General features: G+C 42.8%; 1 protein-coding gene across 2 annotated transcripts in view; it reads right to left on the reverse strand.

Moving 5' to 3' along the window:
• Nucleotides 1-306: 306 nt before the first annotated feature.
• CCNB2 (cyclin B2) overlaps nt 307-25,914 on the reverse strand; it is a 29,288-nt gene continuing 3,680 nt past the window's right edge. Inside the window, exons 4-9 of one of the 2 annotated variants that reach the window (XM_045449580.1) lie at nt 10,837-11,007; nt 10,575-10,733; nt 8,466-8,702; nt 8,022-8,162; nt 3,234-3,344; nt 307-1,565 (exon numbers count right to left, since the gene is read on the reverse strand). In XM_045449580.1, coding sequence (XP_045305536.1) covers nt 1,434-1,565; nt 3,234-3,344; nt 8,022-8,162; nt 8,466-8,702; nt 10,575-10,733; nt 10,837-11,007 — 951 coding nt within the window. In that variant the 3' untranslated portion in view covers nt 307-1,433. Of the gene's footprint in view, nt 1,566-1,862; nt 2,143-3,233; nt 3,345-8,021; nt 8,163-8,465; nt 8,703-10,574; nt 10,734-10,836; nt 11,008-25,914 lie in introns of those variants that run through there. The other variant, XM_045449581.1, reaches the window with a different exon arrangement.

Raw genomic sequence — 25,914 nt, forward strand, 5'->3', positions numbered from 1 at the left:
CTCAGAGACAGCAGGCACACGAGCAGGGGAGAGGTAGAGAGAGAGGGGAGAGAATCCCAGGCAGAAACCATGCTGTCAGCACAGAACCTGACATGGGGCTCAATTCCACAAACAATGAGATCATAACGTGAGCCGAAATCAAGAGTCAGATGCTTCCGAGTGAACCACCCAAATGCCCCTGTAAATTGCTTTGACAGGCAAGAGCTGTGCCTAACATATCTTTGAATGCCCAATGTCCATCTCATTCCAAGACCACCACCTCCTTATAATAATAGCCACTAACATTCAAGCACATCCAGACACTGCTAAGGGCTTGGCATACTTTACTTTGCACTACAACACTATGAGGTAGATGCTCTTACCCCCATGTTACAGACACAAAAACAAGGCACAGAGATCATAGTTGCTAAGTAGACTCAGACCCATGCGATGCAGCTTCAGCATCTGTGCTCTTCAAATACTATGGTTCCATCACCTCATTTTCTAGTTGCAATGCTTTTATATTATGATTTCTACTTTTACAGTAGTAATTTCTTATTTCATAAGTATAACACTTTAGTTTTGGATGCCTGCTATGGCACATAGGAAGGATCTTAAAGGTCTTTTTTTTATGACATCCTGTAAATAGGAATTTCCTGAGTCGGGGTATTTAATATTTAACTAAGCAAAATATGTAATAAAGAAGCTATAAAATGTCTCAGAATAGTCTACAAAACCCATCTCTTCTTGACAAGAAGCTGGAGCTCAAGCATCCCCGGGAAGCGAAAGCTTCCTCGCAGGGTCTCACTTCATTACTATTCACATGTGTGACCCAAGTCAGCCTAAGGCTGCCATGGGAACGAGTCTCACTCAAAGAGAGATACTTCTAAAGCTTTACACTAGGACTTTAACACAGAAAACTCCCATTCCTCCAAGTGCTCACGCACATAAAGACTTACTTAGGCGGCCCGGCCTGCCTAGGGAGAGGGGTGGGAAGTGAGCACTAGCTGGAGCCAGCCAGGCTCGCCTCCCAGGGCAGCCAGAAGCCACAGCTGAGTCTCAGAACCAGCACCTGCACATCTCACTGTCACGCAGAAGGCAGCATTTACCACACTCTGGACTGGGGAACGGCGGAGTTAAGAGTTTACTGCAAAGCTTCTCCGAGCCTTTATGAATCGTGATGTGTTTGCAATGTTTCCCGAATGTATTTGACTAGCTCCTTTTTCACAAAAAGCAATTAACATGTGCTGAGCTAATAGTTTGGGAAGTTGTTGCTGTAAGACACTCATTTATTTTATGTGTTTTGGTTTTGTTTTTAGTGGTTGGAGACTGAGAATGCATTCACACTTAGAGAATAATGCTAAATGTGATCAACTGCCTGCCAAAAAAAAACACAACAAATAGTAACCCATGAAATAGGAAAATGCATTCCAAGTTTCAACATTAACAAGGTGTCACAGACCCGTTTTTGTTTTCCAGTGGTGGCCCCTTAGGACTGACATTCCTGGTCCCCACCATGCCTTTGAAGGAGAGGCATACTGTGAGGGCTGCTTCTGGTAGCCCTCAGCCCAGTGGGCCAGGCGTTCCTGTATAGGAATGAGAAAATAGTTGAGTACATTCTGAAAAGGAACGGTCATAGTTATCCTCCCGTTTTCAAATTTCATCATGAATCTTTTTATATCTCAGAAGTTTAAGAATGGGTTAGCATTCACTGAAGCCAAGTTCTAGTTTTTTCTATTTGAGAAAGTGGCAGGAAGAGCTTTCCCAAAGCCATAAAGGCAATAATTTACATGCTTCTCATAATAGCTCAAAAAGAAATTAGTCAACCCAAGCTTCCACTGACTTCTTTCCACTATAGAATACACAAATAAATACACATAGGATACCTGAAGAAAAATTAATAGCTTTATTTTTCCTCAATATACATTTAGAAAATAGGTCTAAGAAAAGGTTTCATGAAATAGACCAGACGACTATGTACAAAGTGAAGAGTTCCAAATCAGCAAGTCAAAGCACACAAATGAAGCACTCTTCCCCGAGGGCCATGGCAGCCTAGGACCGTCCCATCAAAGGGGACGCAAGTTCTTGGATGGCTTTTGAGTTCAGCTGAGGAATCGTGCTGATCTTCAGGAGTTTGCTGCTTGCATACTTATTCTTGATGGCCTGCAGAAGTCATCTGTGATTAAGCACGCATCAGGACCCCCTACCTTATACCATGTTCCTAGTCTAATTCACAAGTATTTAAGGGCCAGACCCACAATCTCCAACTAGTGCGATGATGCTGAATCACTGAAGCCAGCTAGAGCTCTGAGGTCATAATGTGTTGCACCTGACAATTTCCTTCCATACCTAGCAATGGATAAAGCCCAGCTGGTAGCACAGGTGATGGAGGAATAAATGGTGTCAAGGTCCAAGGAGCAGGCTCTCTCTCCTATGTTGCCAGAGGGTTGGGAGGTAGGAGCTGTGTTTATCATACCTAAGCACCATCACAACAGAACAGGTCTGCCAGGACCGGCAGCAACAACTGGCATTAAAAGCAAGTGGCAACCAGTGCTTAGCGGGTCCCAGACAACAATACCCTAAGGACTGAAAACATGTCACACTTCCATGGTGTGCTAAATCACACAGAAACTACATGCAAGGAATCGGGGGTGAGGACGCTTGGCACAAATGCCTCGCTCTTTGTCACCACACCTGTGGTGATACTCGGCATCACACAAGCACAGGACAGCACCCAATCTCCTCTGACTCCTCCTTTCAGGTGGGCCCCACAGAGACAGATACCAGACCCCGAGGAGGCTTTCTGAATGGGCTTCTTGCCCCTCCCTCTTCACCATGATTTGGTCACTGTCCCAAAAGATCCTGGTCAAAGGCCCTGAGTGATACCACCCAAAACCCAAGTCTTCACGGAGCCCTTGCAGTTCCAGATGACATGGGGAGCGCCTTCCCTGATGCTGAGTGCCCTGCCCAGGATGCTGGGACAAGGTGGGGAGACACACTGAATGGCCATCTGGCTGACTACCTGGGGCCTGGACCTGGTTAGCCTAGCTACTTGGTTTTGAAGAAAGTCTGCTTTTCGGATACGTCAGTATGCTCCATCCCCTGCTGGACTAGAAAAGAGTTCGTGCTAAAATAGACTCTCACATATGCCAATATTACGTTTACATGAAAACGCAAACGCACATACATACACATACTCTCATTCACAAAACCCATAATCTAATGCTTTCCACGGTTGAGGGAGGAGTACTTACGATGAATTTCGTTAAGTTTTCGTTAACTTTCACGACATTTTTGGCCATGTGCTGCATGACTTCCAATACTTCATTCTCTGTGTATCCAGTGTAATACTGCTGTTTTAAGTTCTGGAACACAATGAAGAGAGAAGGTGCAAGATAAAGCCTCCGCTTCTTTAGAAGAGCACATCTTATACATGCTAACATCACTTATCACTTGCATAAAAGCTATACAATGATATTCTTACTTTCGTAAAATTCAGTAACAGCCCTAAACACTACCATTGTACCAGCAAAGCAGCCAGTAAATGCAAGATGACTCTGGCTCTGAGCAAGACTAAATTAAGACACTGTGCAACTTCAGCTAAATCAAGTGACAAAGTTCCCATAATTATTATTTTTTTTAAAAAGGTTGCAGGGGTATGTAGGGTACTCCAAGTAACAAAGCTTTCATGCTTCTATCACCACACCGGGGTGGGGGTGGGGGGATGGAAAGTGGGGCAGAGTAAAAATAAAACCCAGCAAAGGAAAGCCCCTTTCAGAGTAATGGCAGAGACCTGGGACAAGCACATCTCACACATACCACCACCACCACCGCCCCCCCTGCCCCAATCAAAGCCCTACTGGACAGTGGCTGGTGGGGAGCTGGACAGAGCTGACACCCATATTGTTAGGGAAAGAGGTTCATTATTAAGAATAAATTAGGCCGTGGGCAGCAATCTAATCTACAAAATCCAGAAGAACTAAAGACTGCCCGGGATTCTCTCGTTGGGCACTGTGTAGTTAAGCACTGGAGAACAGAGAGCAGAGAAGCCTCTAGGGGTAGAGGCTTTGTGACCTAGCCTCCTGGAGAACAAAGGTCAAGCAAAAGGACAGTTGTTGATTGACAGTAAGATCTATCAGGTGTGAAGATAGGTAACCTAACTTTATTTCAGTTCTGTGATAAAATTCTAAAAGCCAAAGTACATCTGTCTCATATGCACAATCTAATTGGGAAGATAAATCATAATTTAATCTTTTTCTTTCTTACTTTTTTTTTTTTTTAAGAGAGAGAGAGGGAGTGCACGTGAGCAGGGGAGAGGGGCAGAGAGAGAGAATCTTAAGCAGGCTCCATTCTCAGCATAGAACCTGACACAGGGCTCAATCCCACAATCCTGGAATCATGACCTGAGCTGAAATCAAAAGTCAGATGCTCAACTAACTGGGCCATCCAGGCACCCCAATCACAATTTAATCTTATTCCTAACGTTTTTTTTTTTTTTTTTTTATTAATTTAAGGTAGGCTCCTTGCCCAATGTGGGGCTTGAACCCACAACTCTGAGATCAAGAGTCTCATGTTGTACCCACTGAGGCTGCCATGTGCCCCAATCCTAAAATAATTTAAAGAAAAAAAGAACAAAGCAAGATTAATTCTGAAATAACACACAACCACCGGCATTTTCAAGTCAATTCCCAGAAAACAAGGAGACCTAGAGCTAGTAGGTTCAGAGCCCAAAGAAGACATGTCCCAGAGGAAAGTAATTTAGCTAAAATGAGCCACTGGTACCAGGACCCTGTATCATCCATGTACCAGCAGCTTTGTTGCCTCAAGTTTTTTATTTCAAAAAATTTCAAATTATTTCAGAAAAAATGAGATAATATAATGAACATCTGTACATCTTTTGTGCAGATTCACCTATTAACATTTTGCCACTTTCTTGTTTTCTCTCTCATGGTGTCTGCGGCTAACTCAGTTGCAAATGGTTTAGCAAGAATTGTGTATGTATGTATTCACACACAATTTTTGAACTATTTGACAATGAGTTGCAGACACCATTACACATCACTTCTAAATGCTTCAGAAACATCCCCTAAATAGTATTTTCCTATCTAGACACAAAGCTTTTCACATAAAAAAATCAACATTTCCATAGTATCATCTAGAATACAGTCTATATTCAAATTTCTCCAACTGTTCCAAAAATATCTTTCATAGATTTGTCTTTTTAGATCCAGGTCCAATTAAGGTACATGCAGTATATCTGATCTTTGGGGGGTTTTTTACTTAAAACAACTCCTGTTTTCTTGGCTTTAAATGACAACTTGAAGGGTCTAGGCCAGTTACTTTTAGAACATCCCACATTTAAATCTGAGTGTTTCCTGATGACTGGATTCGTGTCAAACATCTGGGGCATGAATTGCATGGAGATGATAATGCATTACTTCTTATTGCACCAGAACATAGGTCAAGTCAGGTGCTCCTACCACTGGTGATGCCAAGCTTGATCACCAGGTTAAGGTGGTAATTTGCAAACCCCCTATCATAAAGGTACAGTTTTTCTTCAGCATTATTACATACCTATGAAGTGATATTTTGAGACCATGTGACTCATCCTCCAAAATTACCTCACCTAATGATATGAGCATCAGTTGATCCTCACATGAATCAGTTTTTACATTAGGGGTTAAAATTTTATTTATTTATTTATTTTAATATGTATTTTGAGAGAGTGTGTGTGTGCACGAGCAGGCAAGGGGGGAGAGAGAGATTCCTAAGCAGGCTCCGTGCTGTCAGTGCAGAGCCCGATACAGGGGCTCATCTCAAGAACTGTGGGATCACAACCTGAGCCAAAACCAAGGGTCAGAGGCTTCATCAACTGAGCCACCCAGGCGCCCCTAAAATTTGATTTCTAACTCTACCATTCTTTCTGCTTTAATTAGCTGGTATCCTGATTAAAAAATACTAATAATAATAAAGAGCCCCTCTTCCATGCTTTCTTTTGTATCATTATAAATGCATGGATTTTTAAAAATGTGTTATAATCAGGGCACCTGGTGGCTCAGTTGGTTAAGTGTCTGACTTCAGCTCAGGTCATATCACAGCTTATGAGTTTGAGCCCTGTTATTAGGCTCTCTGTTGTCAGCACAGAGCCTGCCTCATCCTCCATCTCTCTCTCTCAACAAATAAACATTTTTTAAAAATGCGTTACAATCTATTACTGTCACTATTCTTTTTTTTTTTTTTTTTTACATTTATTCATTTCTGAGAGACAGAGAGAGACAGAGCACAAGCAGGGGAAGGGCAGAGAGAGAGGGAGACACAGAATCCAAAGCAGGCTCCAGGCTCTGAGCTGTCAGCACACAGCCCGACGCGGGCCTCGAACTCACAAACTGCAATATCATGACCTGAACCAAAGTCAGATGCCTAACTGACTGAGCCACCCAGGCGCCCCTGTCACTATTCTTTACAATGCTCAGACTTAGTCAGTAAGAGCCCTTTCAAGCCAGTTCCTATGTCCTTTTCACGTGACCCCCACTGATCCTTGAGAATTTGCTTGGTGTCTATTACAAACTGATCTAGGCTCACCTTATACTTCTTCTCCCCCAACCCTGAGAGCAGCTATCTCTCAAAGGTGGCCTAGTTCCTAGTGGGTAATGGTACTTAGCATCCATTATGTGGGCACTAGGTATGATCATTGCTACTGGGTTATCACTGTTTCCGGGCCCTCTCATGATTAATTTACCGATATTTCCAAAATAGATTTAACGTCATAGGGGTTTTCCTTTGTTTTTAATTGTTAATATTATCCCTCTTCTTATTGTGAAAATTTTAGTCCTTAATAACATTGAATGTTTGTTTTACCCTAATATTCCTAAATGGTTTCACAATTATAATAACAGATTACTATTAACAATACATCTCCCAAGTAAACTTTAAGTATGTTACCTCTTTTGGTTCTTTGTTTTATCTAACCAGATAAAGTAATTCTTCCCTCAGTGTTCTATTACCAGTTTGATATATGGTGACATTGTTGTTTCTGTTTAATTCCAGTTAGGGTTTGCATAAACACTCATATTGTTCAGAAGTCAAAATAGTTACATTATATTGTATACAGCTGATAAAAAATTACAACCACAATCCCCATCCCCAGCCTTCTACCCTGTTCCCACCCAACCCCACAGGTATCATTTCCATTAGTTTCTGGTCTATTCTTCCTGTATTTTTTTTTTTTTTTAATTAGGAAATACCTAAGCACACATACGTACTCTCTCTCTCTTATTCCCCTTCTTTCTTACATCAAATGTGTGGAGGGACAGCCCTGCCATGGTGTCCTGGCAAGCTTGCAGGCAAAGGCCTGAAGCCCAGGTGATGTGTCTTGGCAGAATGCTTGGTGATCCTCCTGGAATGTGAGGGGAGGGAGGCTGGGAAGAGCGGCTCCCACCCTCCTCCATATCTCCCCTGAGAGGCTATCTTGAGACCGTTTCTTAACACCTGGGCTCTGAGGAGGCTTTTGTTCTGCTGCTCTTGGGGCACAACTACAGACGATAAAACTGCTTAGTACCAGTCTAGAGTTGGCTCCTTCACAAAAGGGTATCCCACGACTCCCACTGCAGTCACCTGGCCCCTTTCGTTTTGGTTCTTGTCCCTTTTGGTGCATGAGATAAGGACCACAATTGCTGGCAGCTTTGACTACTTGTATAAACCTAAAAGTGGCTCCTTTTTACCTTTACTGGCTCAATCAGTTGGGCCTTGGCCCTGCTTTTGTCTTAGATGCTTGATGCCTTGCTGGTTTCATTTAACCAAAGATCCCAGAAACCTTAGCATACCAGTTGTAGGCAGCCACGCACAGCCTTCACAACTGTATAGTTAGCACCTGGGTGCCATGGTGTGCTTACCTAGTCTACGTCTGAAGCATTCCAAGCAGCTTTCTTTTAGGCTTCTGGATTTTAACAATTGCTTTAACCACACTGTGGTGAAAACGGTAAGACCTTTCATATCCAGAGGGTCTAAAATATAACCTAATTTCTTCTTAACGCAACACTCACCCATTTTCCCTGGCCTATAACTTTCTGGGACAGGCAGGATGCAGCCGCTGCCACCTTCGAAGGGTGATAATGCACCATGTCATAGTCAATGAGAGTCAGCTCCATCAGGTATTTGGCTAAAGTATGCTGTTCCACATCGACCTAGGATTGAATAGCCCAGAGAGGAAGAAGCACAGCTATTATCACTGTCTTGCAAAATCACAGGTGAAGGCCTAGGAGCTGAAATCCACTCAATTCACTCATCCTTCCCAGCAAGTGCCCTATTCCACAGTATATTAAAAACACAGAGCATGAGGTCTTTTAAGAATTGAGGAGAGAAAACATTAGGACTTAATGAGAACATGTTTTCTATAAATTTTTAAGTTTTCCTTTAATTGGATCAATGTTTCTAGCATAAGACAACAGGGAGAAAATAAAGTCTCATATGGAATCGGAGGCACTTACCTCCCCAGCTTTTGAGGCCCGCCTTAAGAAGTGTAGTGGCAAAGGTCGACCCAACTCAAATTTCAGTTCTTTCAAAATCAATGTTTCCATTTCTCGGATTTGGGAGCTTGTATAAGCATTGTCTGTGATGTAAACAAAGTCTTCGATATTTGGAGAAAACATCTCTTCATATTTGGAAGCCAAGAGCAGAGCCGTAATCCCAACCAGTTGAAGCTTCTTACGGGAAACCGGTTGAACCTAATTGAAGAAGAAGGTGTCAAAAGTCATGTCCAACCAGAGGACTGGGGCACTGGGGGGAAGAAAGTGAGAGCGAATCACGTCCTGCAGAAGTACACATCGTCTCTCCTCATCCCCCTCTTACGAGCACAGGTAACCTGTGTATTAATTGCAGGTACCATCAGGGGCTCCTGGCTGGCTCACTAGGTGGAGCATGTGACTCTTGATTTCAGGGTTGTGGGTTCAAACCCCACATTTGGTGTAGAGATTACTGAGTATTCACTCTGTGCCAAGCACAGTGCAAAGATTTCAGTAATCATCTCACTGAATCCTCGCAAAAATCCTAGGAAGTATATGTAATTTTCTCCACATACAAAGAGATGGGCTGAGAAGAGATTCAGACACTAGCCCAAGATCACTCAACTTCTCTGTAGGGAAGAAATAAGCCTGAGAACCAAGCTCCTGGTCTGTGCTCCAGTCTCATCATCCTGGCTTGAACATCTGGGGGAAGTCCCAACATGGCACTCCACACAGTCTGCATCAAGGTAAGGTCAAGCCAAAAAGCAGGGTTAAATAATGGATGCCTAGGGTGTGGAAGGGGCTATCTCAAACATTTCCTTAATCATTCATTACCAAAAGTACGTTCATTATTCAACCTGAGGTATCTTCAAAGATGCTTCAGAGTCAGGGAAAATCTCAGTCCAGGGTATGAGTGTTTCCCTTCATTTTCTTTTTCTTTTAAAGGTTTTTTTTTTGTTTTTTTTTTTACATTTATTTATTTTTGAGACAGAGAGAGACAGAACATGAGCAGAGGAGGGGCAGAGAGAGAGAGAGGGAGGACACAGAATCCAAAGCAGGCTCCAGGTTCTGAGCTATCAGCACAGAGCGTGACATGTGGCTTGAACTGAGGGAGCCACGAGATCATGACCTGAGCCGAAGTCGGACCCTCGACCGACTGAACCACCCAGGCGCCCCTTCTTTTTCTTTTAAACTGGGATTTCGCTTTTCTTGCTTCAACTCTCATTTTTTAATATCTACCTAAAATCTGACTGCTTTCCTACCCCATGAGGAATGTATAATGCAAACCACTGAATCTATGGTTTCGTAGGATTTTGCAGTATCTCAGGGTCATCATTATAATAAACACAATTATTACCGTATTGTTCGGCAGAATTTGTACTTGAGTTATATCATAAATGTCAACTTTAAATACATAAATCCTTATCTGCAGTAGGGCTACTGCCTGATGGATAACACTAGTGTTTTCTATCTGGCATTTCCTCTAACTGGTTAGGGTTTTAGGACACCAGGTGATAACTATTTTGATGACCACTCCTGCCTCTCAGCTTAATTTCTTACATTCCTCTACTTTAGACCTCCATAACTCAGTATACTCCCCACACATACTCCCAATCCCCCTTTAAAAAATTCTGCCTCCTCTCCTTTCTATAGCGATTCATGCAACAGCTGGCTGGATACTGCAACATTCTCTAGCTAAATTCCTCATTTTTCAGATGAGGAAACTTAACAACAGAGAGCACCAAATTACAAAATCGATGAAGCAGACCCAGAAAACCAAGATCCAAAGGCACCACAGGCTTGGGCTGACCTTCAGACCTCCTGTTGGTATGTTTCCTCTGATGAATGACTGGCAATGCAGCGTCTCCCTCCCTGGGGCCCCCAGCATTTCTCCGCAGGCTGACCTGACACAAACGCCCAGCACTGGTCAGCATCACCAGAGGTCTGACACACTTGGCTACTTTCCCTTCTGGCACATGAAGTTCCTCGGTTTCTCACAAAGTGACTTTGGGTCTTTTCTTCAAGGTACCACCCTTTGGTATTGCACAATGCAATTCCAGTGCGCACTGCTACAGTCCCTGAAGCCACACTCACCTGTAAAAATCGATCCATGATGGCGACGCACATGTACAGGGTCTCCTGCAGCAGCCTAAACTTGGAGTGGACTTGCACCAGCCAGTCCACCAGGATGGCGCGCATGCGTCCGTTTATCTCCCTTCCATCTAAGAAGCGTGGATTTATGGATTGCAGAACCTGTTGACGGAATGAAAAGTTTAAAAAGCTGACCTCATTTCCTTCCCAGCTGTGTGGTGAATTCCACATTGCTTGCACGACCAACACCCAGAGGCCCACTCACCTCAAGCTGCCTTAGATACTGGTAGATATCCTTAACGTAGTCGCTGCAGAGCTGAGGGTTCTCCCAGTCCTCATTATCAATATCCTCGATTTTGCAGAGCAAGGCATCAGAGAAAGCTTGGCAGAGGTTCTCTTCCTTCATGGAGATATCCTCCGCTGGGGGAGCAGGACCCTACATGGACAAATTAATGTGCAGTAGCCTTAATCATTAATCATAGCCAAATACATGCAGAGGCAACTGGTTTTAAAAGTAGCATATGCATTTTTAAAATATGTGAAAGCCAAAACAAACAAATTTCAGAGTAAGAGGTGACTAACTCAAGATGTAGTAGATGAAGTTTTCAGGGTTATACTCCTCTGTTTAAAGTTCTGTAATTTCACTCCAAGTGAAAACCTTAAGTCCTCACCATGGCCTGTGGGCCTGCATGATCTGGCTTTCTCCTCTTCCTCTGCTGACCGCCTCCTATTTCCCTGCCCTTGGTTTGCTTCACTGCAGCCTCCCTCACTGCAAGTGGGCTCCCTCTTCACAGAAGCTCTTGTCCCTGCACCCCTGTGGGTAAACTTTTAGTTTAAAAGTTACCTTCTCAATTAGGTATATCCTGACCCCCCATTTTAAATCACTGTCTGCCACCTATCACCACCCCCACCACATTTCATTCCTCTTACTGTGTTTTTTCCCCATAGAACCTATAACCTTCTAACAGATTATGGAGTTTACTAACATACGATGTATATTATTTTCTGTCTATGTCTGCTAGAGTGTAAGCTCTATAAGCTTACATTTATTTAAACTGATTTTGGTCCCTAAGGTATCTCAAATACCTATATCATCCCTGACACATAGTAGGTGCTCACTAAATATTTATTCAATGAAAGAAACTTAGACACCTGGGTTAAGAGACTCTTAGAGCTGATAGTTCACCTCAGCTGTAGCCTCTTCTGCGAGTATAAAGATTTCCTCTTGTAAACTAATTTACTCTAAATTGAGAAACTGGCAACTAAAAAGCAGAAAAGCACATTCCAACCTATGAATAAAATAGGAGGAGGAAGCAAAGACTGAGTAAGCACACACCCAGTATTTTCTTATGCTGACTGGGTGGCTATTAAAGTCACACAAATTAAAAATTTATAAAGTAAGTTAAAAACAAGCATTTGGTAATGAAGCATAAATAAACCATTACTTTTCAAAAGAATAAGAGGTACTTCTCAAAGTAAAACCTAACAGGACTGCTAGACTATAAAGACTGGGTATTAAAGAAATAAAATACAGAAAAAGAAGGATGTACAATAAACAAACCATTTTAATTTATATTAAAGCTCAGGGATTATAGTTTCCAGTCTTAGAGAAGGATAAAACAATAACAGCAGCAGCAGGAAAATATTGATAGCAGTTCAGATCACATCCTTCCCTCAAACACCAAAGTTCTTAAACTGAGGAAGGGTCAGCTGAGCAAGTTATGCAGGTATGCATGCCACTTATTCAAGAATTTAAGAACCTCAAGGGACTAGAATGAATAAGAGCTACTTGGGGTACCAAGGAAAAACCTAGATAAGGTTACCAGAGAAGATGAGACCTCAAGGCAAATGAATAGGCAAAAGGTAGGCAAGTACAAAGTCCCAGAGGAAGCCAAGAAATAAAGGCAAGTCTTGGGAAGTACACGCTGATTTGGAATGGTGGGAGGTAGTGCATGATGTGAGAGAAGATGGGCTGGAAAGGTGAGCAAGAACCTTGCTAAGGAGTTTAGATTTTACCCGAAGGGAAGTGAACCCACTGAAGGAATGGAGCAAGAGTGGCTAGAATCAGAGGCACTTGGCTGGCTCAGTTGGTGGAGCAGTAGACTCTTGAAATTGGGGTTGGGGGTTCGAGCCCCCTGTTGGGTGTAGAGATTACTTAAAAATAAAATCTTAAAAAAAAAAAAAAAAAGGTGTTGGGGTGTTTGGGTGGCTTAGTCAGTTAAACATCCAACTCTTGATTTTGGTCCAGGTAGTGATCACACAGTTGTGAGATCGAGCCCCACGTCAGGCCCTGTGTTGGGTATGGAGCCTGCTTAGGATTCTCTCTCTCCTTCTCCCTCTGCCCCTGCCCTGCTCACACATGCAGGCACGCTCTATCAAAAAAAAAAAAAAAGAGTGGCTAGAAACAGATGGGCATTTTTTTTTTTTAACGTTTATTTATTTTTGAGACAGAGAGACAGAGCATGAACGGGGGAGGGTCAGAGAGAGGGAGACACAGAATCTGAAACAGGCTCCAGGCTCTGAGCAGTCAGCACAGAGCCCGACGCGGGGCTGGAACTCACTGATCTCGAGATCATGACCTGAGCTGAAGTCGGCCGCCCAACCGACTGAGCCACCCAAGCGCCCCCAGATGGGCATTTTAATAAGCACACACAGCTTGGTTAAGTTCAAGGATATGTTTATGTTTCAAGGACAAGGTTCATCACTCTCTCTCAGGGAAGTGCAGTCAGTACTAGGAGGCTGGTTTAAGGAGGCAGAGATTAAAGTCATGCACTGTGTGTACTGCCTTAGCAGCCTGAAATGTTTACCCATGTCTATTCAGAAGTACACCTGAGTTTAGCCATATCCCAAAGCCACCAGGATGGCTAATTGCTCTGGCCCTTAATTTAGAATTTCTTGAAAGCATTCCTTTTGGACTCCAACAAAATTTAATTATAAAATCCTGTGCAGACAGTAGCCTAAGCCCTAGGGGCCAACTATGTAATCCTACGTCCTAAAAAACTAAAAAGCTGGGGCGCCTGGGTGACTCAGTCAGTTGAGCCTCCAACTTCAGCTCAGGTCATGATCTTGCAGTTCATAGCTTTAAGCCCTGTGTCAGGCTCTGTACTGACAGCTGAGAGCCTGGATCCTGCTTCAGATTCTGTGTCTCCCTCTCTCTCTGACTCTCCCCCACTCATTCTCTCTCTCTCTCTCAAAAAGAAAAAAAAATATATTAAAAAAAAAAGAACTAAAAAGCTAAGAAACTAGTTTACTAACCATCACAAACTTTTGTATGACAAAAGTAGTCTGAGAATAAAAATCTTCAAATTAGATTAATGAATGAGTTCTGTCAGTTGTCAGAGACAAGTGAAAAGTCATATCAAAAATAATAAAGATGTGAGACTTTGCTGAACTTGAGAAGCTCCTGTAGTAGATAGTCTGAGTAAAGGCCACTGAAATTCTACTACTACTGCGGTGGGTTTGTTGACAGAATGTATTACTATTAACATGCAAATGTTAGGTGTTTGCATGAGTTTTGATAAAACAGACTTCCCTTATTTACTAAATTTATGATAAACAATGTCAATTAAGTACAAGAAAGGACTCCCAGAAAAACTGATGCTTCCGATTAGACAGCTCATGATTTGTAGCAATAAGTGTGTACTTCTACACACAAAGGCACACACAATTGCAGAAAGGCAAAATCAAGTACTGGGAATAGCTTTAGGGAATACACTGAACTGGAATTTGGAGGGTAGGGATAGTAAGAATGAACTTTTTTTCAATGCTTATTTTATATTATTTATTTTTTGATAGAGTGTGAGCACACACATGAGCGGGGGAAGGGCAGAGAGAGAGAGAGTCCCAAACAGGATCTGCACTGCCGACACAGAGCCCGACCTGGAGCTCCATCTCATGAGCCATGAAATCATGACCTGAGCTGAAATCAAGAGTTGAACACTTAACTGGCACCCCCAAAATGAGCTTTTATTCTATATACCTGATGTATTTCTGTAGTATTTTGCTGTTACGACTATGTTTCTTGTGTTATTAAAAATAAAAAGCACCTTTTTTTTTTTTTTTAAGATTTTATTTATTGGGGCACCTGGATGGCTCAGTCGGTTGAGCGACCAACTCTTGATTTAGGCTCAGGTCATGATCCCAGGGTCGTGGGATTGAGCCCCGCATTGACCTCTGTGCTGAGCTTGGAGCCTACTTGAGATATTCTCTCTCTCTCTCTCTCTCCTTCTCCCCCACTCATGCTTGCTCTCTCTGTCTCTCAAATAAAAACTAAAAAAATAAATAAAAATAAAAATTTTGTTTTTAAGTAAACTCTACACCCAACATGGGGCTTGAATCTCCAACCCTGAGATCAAGACTCACAGGGGCGCCTGGGTGGCGCAGTCGGTTAAGCGTCCGACTTCAGCCAGGTCACGATCTCGCGGTCCGTGAGTTCGAGCCCCGCGTCGGGCTCTGGGCTGATAGCTCAGAGCCTGGAGTCTGTTTCCGATTCTGTGTCTCCCTCTCTCTCTGCCCCTCCCCCGTTCATGCTCTGTCTCTCTCTGTCCCAAAAATAAATAAACGATGAAAAAAAACAATTTAAAAAAGACTGACACACTCCACTGACTAAGCCAGTCAGGCACCTAAAAAGGCACTCTTCTTTTAAAAAAATGTGAATAGTTGTGCTTATTTCCCTTTTATATCTTGTTTGTGTATTAAGGATAGTTAAGCCATAAAACATTCTCATAGCTGAATACTGACTATTGTAGAGGCCACTTTTATGCAACAGGCTTGAGCAATGAAACTTGATCAAGGTAAAAGGGCCCACAGTGACCACCAAGCTGAGTGCAAACAAGCAATGGAAACGGGCTCATTAAGCAACTCACCATAGGCTCTAACTGACCAGTTACAACCAGGCACAGTTCCTAAGATTACCAAAAAAGGGAAAATTCCAAAAGTCCCATATTCCCTCACTCCGCCCTTTAACTGTGGCCCCTCACCATCACCTCCCCACAGACAGTCTCTCCTTTGCTGTCCTGCCCAACCGCTCCCTTGCAGTGTATTTTTTTAATTTTTTTTTTAAGTTTATTTATTTAGTTTGAGAGAGAGAGGGAGAGTGCAAGTGGGGGAGGGGCAGAGAGAGAGGGAGAGAGTGAATCCCAAGCAGGCTCTACACTGTCAGCACAGAGCCCAGTGTGGGGATTGAACTCACAAACCCTGAGATCAAGAGCCAAAATCAAGAGCTGGGCGCTTAACCGACTCAGCCACCCAGGCGCCCCTCCCTTGTGGTGTATTTAATAAACTTTTCTCTCTTTTGTTCTGCCTTGGGTGAATTCTTTCACTCTGCCACCAGCCCCCACCCAAATGTCCCATGTTTGATGGCACCCCCATCCAATCAGAGTGACCCACAACTACTACTGAATTTAGTGTCTACATCAAATCGTAAGTCTAAAACCTCATCTGAATTTCTAACTCTGACTCCCCAGCAGCTCTCCTCAGTGTGCATCTATCTCTGCTACACCCTGTTTTAATGTGCGCTCTGACATTCCTCCAATTGACTGGGGCTCCTTTTGGACAGAGCTGGTGGCTCATTCAACTGGTTTCCCCAGTACTCAGCAAACAATGTGGCTAGGACAAAGCCTTCTTCCTTTCACACAACTCAGTGTTTGCCAAAGCCTCTTTGGTCAGCAAAAAAAATAAATAAAATAAAACAGCAACAACAAAAACACTGTTTTCTCCCAAAATTGCAGAATAATAAGCTTCTGCAAACACCTGTGAACAGCGGAAACCCTTTCAAGTTCTCAGCCAGAGCCCTTTGCGATTCAGTTGCTTCATCTGCTACGTGGAAAGAAACCTGCCCTCCAGTTTTGCAGAGGACAGTATGGATTTGGCTGGGAACATCTGCTTTCATGAGCACACAGCTTATAAATTTTCCAGGGCTCACTGCTGCTAGAACCCTGTGCTCAACTGGCATTTCCACACCTCTGGGGACTGGCTATAAAGGAACAGCAATGACTGCAGATACAGCAGATGACAAAGTAAAAGCCAAAAGGCTGATCAGAGCCAGGCAGGCAGAGAGGCTCATCTGCCAGCATGAGGGGACTCCCCCTAAACTGTGGACTTAATCATCTCTTCTACATTACATTTCTCAGAGAAATGTCTATTTGAATTGGAAGTAAGTATTGTTCATTAATCCCTGACATCTAATAAAACGAGAAACACATTTTAGCCACAGAAGTGATATTTGTATCAACTGAGTTACAGGTCCATAATTCTTTATCTGAAACACAGTGGCCTCAATTTTGTCAGGAAGCTAGAGCAAAAGGAGTCACCAAGGAAATGCAGGGTAACTCAGAAAGAGTGGAGTTGCAGAGGTCATAGGAAGAAATTTCTCCTCTGTTTTGTTCATAACATTTTTGGTTTTTTTCTTTTAATTTCCCTTCTTCTCCAACTGGAAGATTAATATGTACCTATGGTGAAAAGACTGAAAATTTTAAGCCAAACATCATAAGCAAAAATAACTGATGTGGCAAACAAAGGCAAAAGAAGAAAATTAAATTTCCTTTCAACTTACAGCACATTGACAAGTCCTTGAGATAGGCAGAGTGACCTTCGTCTGCAAACTCAGCAGCCTTGATGTTGACACTTTGCTAAGGGCAAAAGGCAATCTTAGCCCAACCTCCTAGGAACACATAAGTCTACTTTAACATGTAGAAATTCCTTTATCTCTACCCCCGCCCAACAAGATATATGTTGGCAATCATACACACTCCAAGTTTATGGCCCTCTGACATACATCTGAAGGGTCTCATAACTGAGCTTTTTACTAAATAGTAATGAATGACCTTTCCCTAACAGCAACTAGTCCCTCAAGGTCCTTAAAGCCACAGAGACTTACCCTATCCTAACCCCCTCCCAACTTGCAAGCATATAATCTTTCCCCGGTCGCATCCCCAGTGCAGCTCTTCCTGCCCACAGGTCCTGTGGTGGTTTAATAAAACCACCTTTTTGCACCAAAAATGTCTCAAAAATTCTTTCTTGGGCTCCTAACCCCATTTTTCACATCATTTGGCGTCCAACATGGGACTGAGCCTTCTTACCTGGACTCTGAGCCTCAGTACCAACTTGGTATTTTCTCTTTTCCTTTACTTTCATTTCAGGGGTTTTCAAAGAGCATAGTCTTATTGGAACACTTTCAAGTCAATTACTCAGGCTGTAATCCTCTAGCCCGTGGCTACTCTACAAGGAGGAGAAAGCCTGCCTTTTGGCTGGAAGTTAGTACCATGGCTGGAATGGTAATAAGACCCAGAAACTTAATGCCCTCTCTTTATTTCTGTCCTTATGCAAAGCTGCCTGTCTTGGGCACGGGACAGCCACCCAAGCGACTAGCATGGCTGCCATCTTAAGACTCCTGTGTGAGGTTCCCTCCTCACTGGTCTCATGTGATCTTCTCCATACCTCCGTATCTCTGGTCTGGCTGCAAAATGTCCACTCAGAGCCAGCAGAAACCAGTACCCGATTGAATTACAGACCAACTGAGGACTGTCTCCTGGAGAAGTTGGGTGTAAAGACTCCATGTGTTGGAATGTCGCTTAGACCATGATGGATTTCTTTCTTTACTGTTCTCCCAACTAACTACTTGAACTACAAAACTGGGTAATTTCCCCCTGTAAAACTTTAGTGTTTTTCATGGGTTAAAAGCGGCAGGTTCCTCAAGGCAAGTCTAACTAAAGCAGGGCCTTCACAGCATTCTTGTCAAGGCAAGGTCAACTAAAGCATGACCTTCACGGCATGTTTTTTAAGGCACAGCCTTTTATGGCAAGGCTTTCAAGGCATGGCACAGTATTGTGGTCCATATGCCAGGCAACCATTTGTAGCCTAAGAGGCAATGGGGAAGCAGAAGACACTAGCATCACTTCCACAGGGCCTTTCACAGGGCTTTTTAGGGCAGCACTGCTTTCAAGGCAAAGGAATATGGTAATCAATAGCAATTTTCATTCCAGGGATGCCGCAGGTCACTTTGGACACCCAGAACCTTTGACATATCTTGCGTGGGATGCCACCTGGGAGTCAGGGGGAAATTTTGGTAGTGGACCCTCTTTGCTTTTCTAGGAGCATGGAAGCTTCTTCAGTCCCCAAGGATTCTCTTGGAATGCCTTTTAACCCACTGGAAACAATTCATATTGCAAAATTTAGGAAAGGACTGATATTCTGTAACACTCCATGGCCTTAGTAGGATCTATTGGTTATATCTCTTGTGCAAAAAGCAGGACAAATGGACTGAAGCCCCCTGTGTCCAGGCTGTTATGGCCCTAAATCAGGATCTGGACCTTAGGGCCTCTTGCAGAATGTGTCTAACCACCAACCAGGTTAATAAATCTCCTTTGGACATATTGGATAATGATCGTCTGAATAGGCCCATTCCTCCTCATAAGCCTACACTGCTAGAGGAAACTCTAGCAATGATTCCTCATAATTAGGATACTGTTAAGGCTGGGCCTCAAACAAAGAAGGCTTCTTGATGGTTTTATTTCTTAGTCATATTTGTCCCAGGGACTACCTCTTTTGATGTCCAACTGCAAATAGAGGCTTTAACCTCAATTTTGAGGTCGAAGAAGCCTCAAAACTTACTATGTGACAGTCCCTGACAGTAATGACTCTACATCAGGTCCAGAATGTCTTAGAGACCCAAAGGCTACCAATGGATGAAGGGAGGTCAACTTACTAAATACAGACTATGTTTAGAGATACACCTGAAATAAAACATCAAATTTTAAACCCAGATACTCTTTGCCTGAGCCGGATCATCATATTTCTGTGTTAGAACATGACTGCTCAGAGATTATTGATCTTATTTATTCTAGCCAATCAGAGTTGAGATTTCCCTATTGAAAATGCAGTAGTTTCTAATGGCAGTAGTTTCACAGAAAAAAAGGATAAGAAAAGTTGGGTATGCTAAAGTCAGTCTAACTCAGACTGTGGAGTCCAAAGCCCTCCAGGCAAATACACCTGCCCAAAAAGCAGAGTTAATAGCACTCATTCATGCTTTACAATTGGCAAAGGGCCTCAAAATTATTATCTTTACTGACTCTAAATAGGCCTTCCTAGTCCTACATGACCACAGAGCGATTTGGAAGAAAAGGGGATTGTAATCAAGCCATCACTCTCTAATCAAACATGGCCCCCAAATTATTACTCTTCTTGAGACTGTACACCTACCTAAGGAGGTAGCTGTAATTCACCTCAAAGGACATCAAAAGGATATGACCTTAGAATCTATAGGTCATAGATTCTATGCCAACAACTTGGCAAAAGTTTTATACCAGTCTCAACTCCAATAAAGTCCATAACTCCAGGGACACCTGGATGGCTCAGCTGGTTAACTTCAGGTCAGGTCACGATCTGACAGTTCATGAGTTCAAGCCCCATGTCAGGTTCTCTGCTATCAGCACTGAGCCGTCAGATCTTCTGTCCTCCTCTCTGCCCCTCCCCTGCTCACATATGTGCTCTCTCTCTAAAAAAAAAAAAATAATAATTCCATAATTTCAGTCTATTCAGACCAAGAAATTCACATAGCCCAAGAACTGAGGATATTTAAAAGAAAAAAAAATTGCACAGGACTAGTTTGTTAATAATAAGGGGAAAATCTTTATCCACCCACCCCCTGCCAAATAACCAACAGAAGGTAATATAGAGTTTATTCCAGGCTACTGATTTGAGTAAAAAGGCCACTGAGGTGACAAAAACCTTGCTAGAAGAAACTGCCCTAGGTTTGGATTCCCCTGGTCCCTACAAAGTAACAATGGACCATCTTTTTATCGCATAAATAACTGAGCAAATAGTTTGGGCCTTAAAAAATTACTATTTACATTCAGCCTGACAACCACAGTCCTCTGGAAAGATGGTTCTCCAAAATCGAATGGCCCGTGAAATCCTGCCTACTGTTCAACGAGGCCCAGAATTAGATGACTGGCTCCTAAGGGAACCAGTGGCTATGCAGCTCTAACTAGTTGCCATAGCTTCCCCCACCCAGGCTGGATAGGCCACCGTACTCTGGGTTTTGCCCGAATGCACGAATGCATTATTAAAACCTTCACCAAACAAGCCAACCTTCCAAATTTAAAACAACAGTGGACACAGGGGCACCTAGGTGGCTAAGTCGAGTAAGTGTCCAACTCCTGATTTGGGCTCAGGTCATGATCTCCCAATCTTTTTTTTTTTTTTTTTCAACGTTTATTTATTTTTGGGACAGAGAGAGACAGAGCATGAACGGGGGAGGGGCAGAGAGAGAGGGAGACACAGAATCGGAAACAGGCTCCAGGCTCTGAGCCATCAGCCCAGAGCCCGACGCGGGGCTCGAACTCACGGGCCGCGAGATCGTGACCTGGCTGAAGTCGGACGCTTAACCGACTGCGCCACCCAGGTGCCCCCCATGATCTCCCAATCTTGATCCAGTGTGGATCAAGCCCCACACTGGGCTCCACACGGGCAGTGCAGAGTGTGCTTGGGATCCGCTCTCTCCCTCTCTCTGCCCCTCCTCCACTCGTACTATCTCTCTCTCAAAATAAATAAATAAACTTTAAAAACAACAACAACAACAACAGTGGACACGCTGTGTGTTTCATTGGTATGACCACCTAGCATCCATCTTTGTTACCTCTTTAGGGCTGGAGGATATTGTTTGACACATGGAAGTTCTTAATAAACATAGTCAAAGCCCTAAATGACACTCAAAATAGCATTTCCCTATTAAATACTGACATAACACAGATGTGTAAAGCAGTTTTACAAAACAAGATGACATTAGATGTTTTAACTGCTGCACAAGGTGAAACTTGTGCTATTCTAAAAACAGAATACTACGTATACATTCTAAATTACCACAAAAATATTTCTGGGTTTCTAACTGACATGATCACTCAAACTGGTGCCTTAAAGGATCCCTCTCTTCCCTTTAATGATTGGTTAAACTCCTGGACTGGAGGAGGATTTTTGTCAACCATCAAAGGACTCTTATTTGGGCTTCATTTTCTTTTTGTTAATTTTAATCATGTTTTGCTGTTTTCTCCCATGTCTCTTCACCTGGTGCTGAGACTCCTTCATTACCATAACTTGAAGCTGACAGATGATCCTTTCCACTCAGAAGATCCATACATGTGGTCTCCCTTGGATTCAAAGGCCTCTGCCATATATATATATATCCCCAATTGACCACTGTTGGCCCATAGGTAAGGACATCTCTATGCTACTCATTCAGGAGGAAGAAGTTACAGAAGATAAGACCTTCCACCCTTAGCAACCTTGAAGATTTAAGGGTCAAAATTGTTCAGGGGGAATGATGTGGGATATAAAGACAAAAGAAGAAAATTAAATTTCCTTACAACTTACAGCACATTGACAAGTCCTTGAGACAGGCAGAGTGACCTTCCTCTGGGAGCTCAGCTGCCTCAGTGTTGACACTATGCTAAGGGCAAAAGGCATTTAAGCTGATCCAGTAATGGAACTACTGGATATTTACCCAAAGAAAATGAAAAGATATGTGTACCCCTATGTTTAAAGCTTGTTTATTTGTTTGTTTATTTTTGAGGGGGGGAGGGTCAGAGAGAGAGAGAGAGACAGAGAGAAAAATATCAAACAGGCTCTGCACATCAGTATGGAGCCCGCCTTGGGACTTGAATCCACAAACCATGAGATCATGACGAGCTGAAATCAAGAGTCGGTTGCTTAACTGAGACACCCAGGTGTCCCATGCACCCCTACGTTCACTGCAACATTATTTACAATAGCCAAGATATGGAAGCAACCCATATGTCCATCCATAGATGAATGGATAAAGATGTGGTGTACACACACAAATACACACACACACACACACACACACACACACACACACACACCCCTGACACACATAGCAATATTACTCAGCCATAAAAAAAAAGAATAAAAAGTTGCTATTTGGAAGAACATGGATGGAACTAGAGGGTCTAATGCTAAATGAAGTAAGTCAGAGAAAGACAAATGCAATGTGATTTCACTAATATGCAGATTTTAAGAAATGAAAGAGAAGCACCTGGGTGGCTCAGCCGGTCAAGCGGCCGACTTCGGTTCACATCATGATCTCAGAGGTTCGTGAGCTTAAGCCCCGCCTAGGACTCTGTGCTGACAGCTCAGAGCCTGGAGCCTGCTTCGGATTCTGTGTCTCCCTCTCTATTTGCCCCTCCACCGCTCACTGTCTCTCTCGAAAATAAACAAACATTTAAAAAAATTAAAAAAAAAAAGAAAAGAAAAACAAAACAAACGAACAAAGAAAAAAGATATGGAGCATGTGGCTGGCTCAGTCAGAAGAGCATGTGACTCTTGATCTTGGAGTTGTGAGTCAAGTCCCATGTTGGGTGTAGAGATTACTAAATAAGTAAGTAAATAAATAAATAAGGGAAAAACAAAAAAGAGACAAACAAAAAACAGACTTTTAAGTATAGAGAACAAACTGGTAGTTGCTAGAGGGGAAGTGGGTGGGGGATGGGTGAAATAGGTGAAGGGAATTAAGGGTACACATATCATGAGGAGCACTGACTAATGTATGGAATTGTTGAATCACTATATCGTACATCTGATACTAATGTAACACTCTGTTAATTTACTTGAATATAAATAAATAACTTTAACTGATCTCCTAATATTTCCCTATTATATAAGAGATATTCATTTCAGAACTAATGAAAAGTCCTCGGTGTCCCTCTAATCATTTTCTTAGGATAAATTTTAAAAACAGGTATGGAGAATAACCATTTGAAATAACACTGCCAAATTGCCTTCCTGACATGTGGGAAGAACCACATTCAAACAGCCACCCATATAAAATGCTGCGTAATGGTCTGGAGATAAGGCTGAAAAGCTGCTTTGGGTTTAGCATTTAGGATGTCACTAGAAACCTTCAAGGAAAGGCCTATGAAAGGAAGGTCAGTCTTGAGTATTTGTGCCGAGCTTTAGCTCTTGATCTGATGCTCTCTCCTGGCTTTCTAATAGCAACGTGCTTGCAACCATCACCTGCAAGAAAGGCTCACAAGTCGGCCCCTCTCCTTCAGATGTTGCTGGTGTATTTCTGAGCATTTCCCGGCGGATGTTTCTGTCACCTCAACAAATCTAAAGCCAAATGAGCTGCCTTCCCCAGAACTTCCCCTCCCTTTCCTGACTTTCTCATTTTTTAAATTATTCCTTATTCTTATTCCTTCACTCCAAGCAACACAGCTAAAGAATTCCTTCTAAATACAGGATGATGTCCCTGAAAGGAGCGGGTACACCCCCACATATTCAATGTTGTTTCTTAGCACCTACGGACACTGGCATATATGGGTGAGTGCTTAGGGGTGATCTGAGCTAGTTCAAGACCCTCATCAGCTCTAGCATGGACAATTGCAATACTTCCTAATTTATGTCCCTTCCATGGCCAGTCTACACTGCTTTCATCATTTCCCACCTCCTCAAAACTTCCCTCACTGCCTAATGGGATAAAATCCAAGTTCCAAGGCTTTTAAATCCAAATGCAACCTTTTCCCCAACTTTATTTTCTGCTTACTCACACAAATCTTCTGACCCAGCTTAGATGTGCTGACTCTTTACCCACAGGACAAAATTATAGGCCTATTTCTGCTTTGGTGCCTTGATTCTTGTTGTGCTTTGTTCCCCATAAGGTGCTCTTTACTATTAGCATCTCCCTATCCTTAAAAACCCCACCTATGAAGTTTCCTCCAACCACTCCATCCCTTAGTGTTCTCTCCCTCCTGTACAAGCACCTTCTGAAAGATGGTACTTCCATCTACCCCAGGCATTTGATGCTCAATCATCCATTGCCCAGGGGCATCTGGCATCATTCCCTGGGATTACTAATTTAATTTTAGGTACATATGCTCCTTCTGGGTAAGAGATATCAAGGCAAGATATCTCTTTATCAGCCTTAACACTACTGGATGTGTTTATTTTTTTTTTTTTTTTAATTTTTTTTTTTTTCAACGTTTATTTATTTTTGGGACAGAGAGAGACAGAGCATGAACGGGGGAGGGGCAGAGAGAGAGGGAGACACAGAATTGGAAACAGGCTCCAGGCTCTGAGCCATCAGCCCAGAGCCTGACGCGGGACTCGAACTCACGGACCGTGAGATCGTGACCTGGCTGAAGTCGGTCGCTTAACCGACTGCGCCACCCAGGCGCCCCTGGATGTGTTTATTAAGTGGTCAAAACATATATTTCTCAAATACATCCAATGTGTTATTTTGAAAATTTTCAAACAATGTTATAAATGTTATTACTGTATATTGTATATAGAGTAAAACCTTGGACTGCGAGTAACTTGTTCTGCAAATGTTCTGCAAGATGAGCAAACATTTCTAATAAATTTTAACTTGATAAATGAGCGATGTCTTGCAATACGAGTACTACGTGGTGCTGAACATCACATGATCACAACTGAGCCAATGGTTCTCGTCTCTCTCACTCCCTACAGGATTGTGGACGATGGTCTCCCATGCTCAGATGCTCGGTTTCAGGCTGTGGTGCTTAGCAGAAATCAGTGATTTTTCAAAACGTTGGAAGGTGCCCACAACTGGTATTGGTGTATTTTTTGTCACTTCAAAGCACTTATGGACAGTTCTTTGCTTTTCCACACAAAAGTAAGCTTAGGAATGCTTTGTTTCATTCTAGGTCAAGCTGTCTGCAGACAGAGACCCCTTCCTCTGTTGCCTTATTGCTAGTTACATTGAATACAGTATATGACAAAAGTTTCATACTGTACTGCAGTCAACATCCATGTGAGAGTATAAAATGACCCCCTTGGGGCGCCTGGGTGGCGCAGTCGGTTAAGCGTCCGACTTCAGCCAGGTCATGATCTCGCGGTCCGTGAGTTCGAGCCCCGCGTCGGGCTCTGGGCTGATGGCTCAGAGCCTGGAGCCTGTTTCCGATTCTGTGTCTCCCTCTCTCTCTGCCCCTCCCCCGTTCATGCTCTGTCTCTCTCTGTCCCAAAAATAAATAAACGTTGAAAAAAAAAAAATTTAAAAAAAAAAAAAAAAAAAAAAAATGACCCCCTTGCAGGAAAATGGTCAAAAGAAACGCAGTAAGGGGATCATTACGGTATGAACGAGTATGCAAGCGGCCAAAATTGAATGATTTTATAAGAAGTCCACATCTGCATCTCATCTGCAGAGGAGGAAGAGAAAAAGGCAGAGGAATTCCTCACCTCAAATGAGATTAGGGAGATATATAAAATGTGGGGAAACAGTGCAAAATTTTGTAATGAATAACATTAAGGTACCATCACTAAAAGGATGGATATGTTCATTTTGTACTCTGCTGTTTCAAAGGAGAGCTCTAGT

The sequence above is a fragment of the Leopardus geoffroyi genome, chromosome B3 (genome assembly GCF_018350155.1).
Source record: "Leopardus geoffroyi isolate Oge1 chromosome B3, O.geoffroyi_Oge1_pat1.0, whole genome shotgun sequence".
Classification (NCBI taxonomy): Eukaryota; Metazoa; Chordata; class Mammalia; order Carnivora; family Felidae; genus Leopardus; species Leopardus geoffroyi.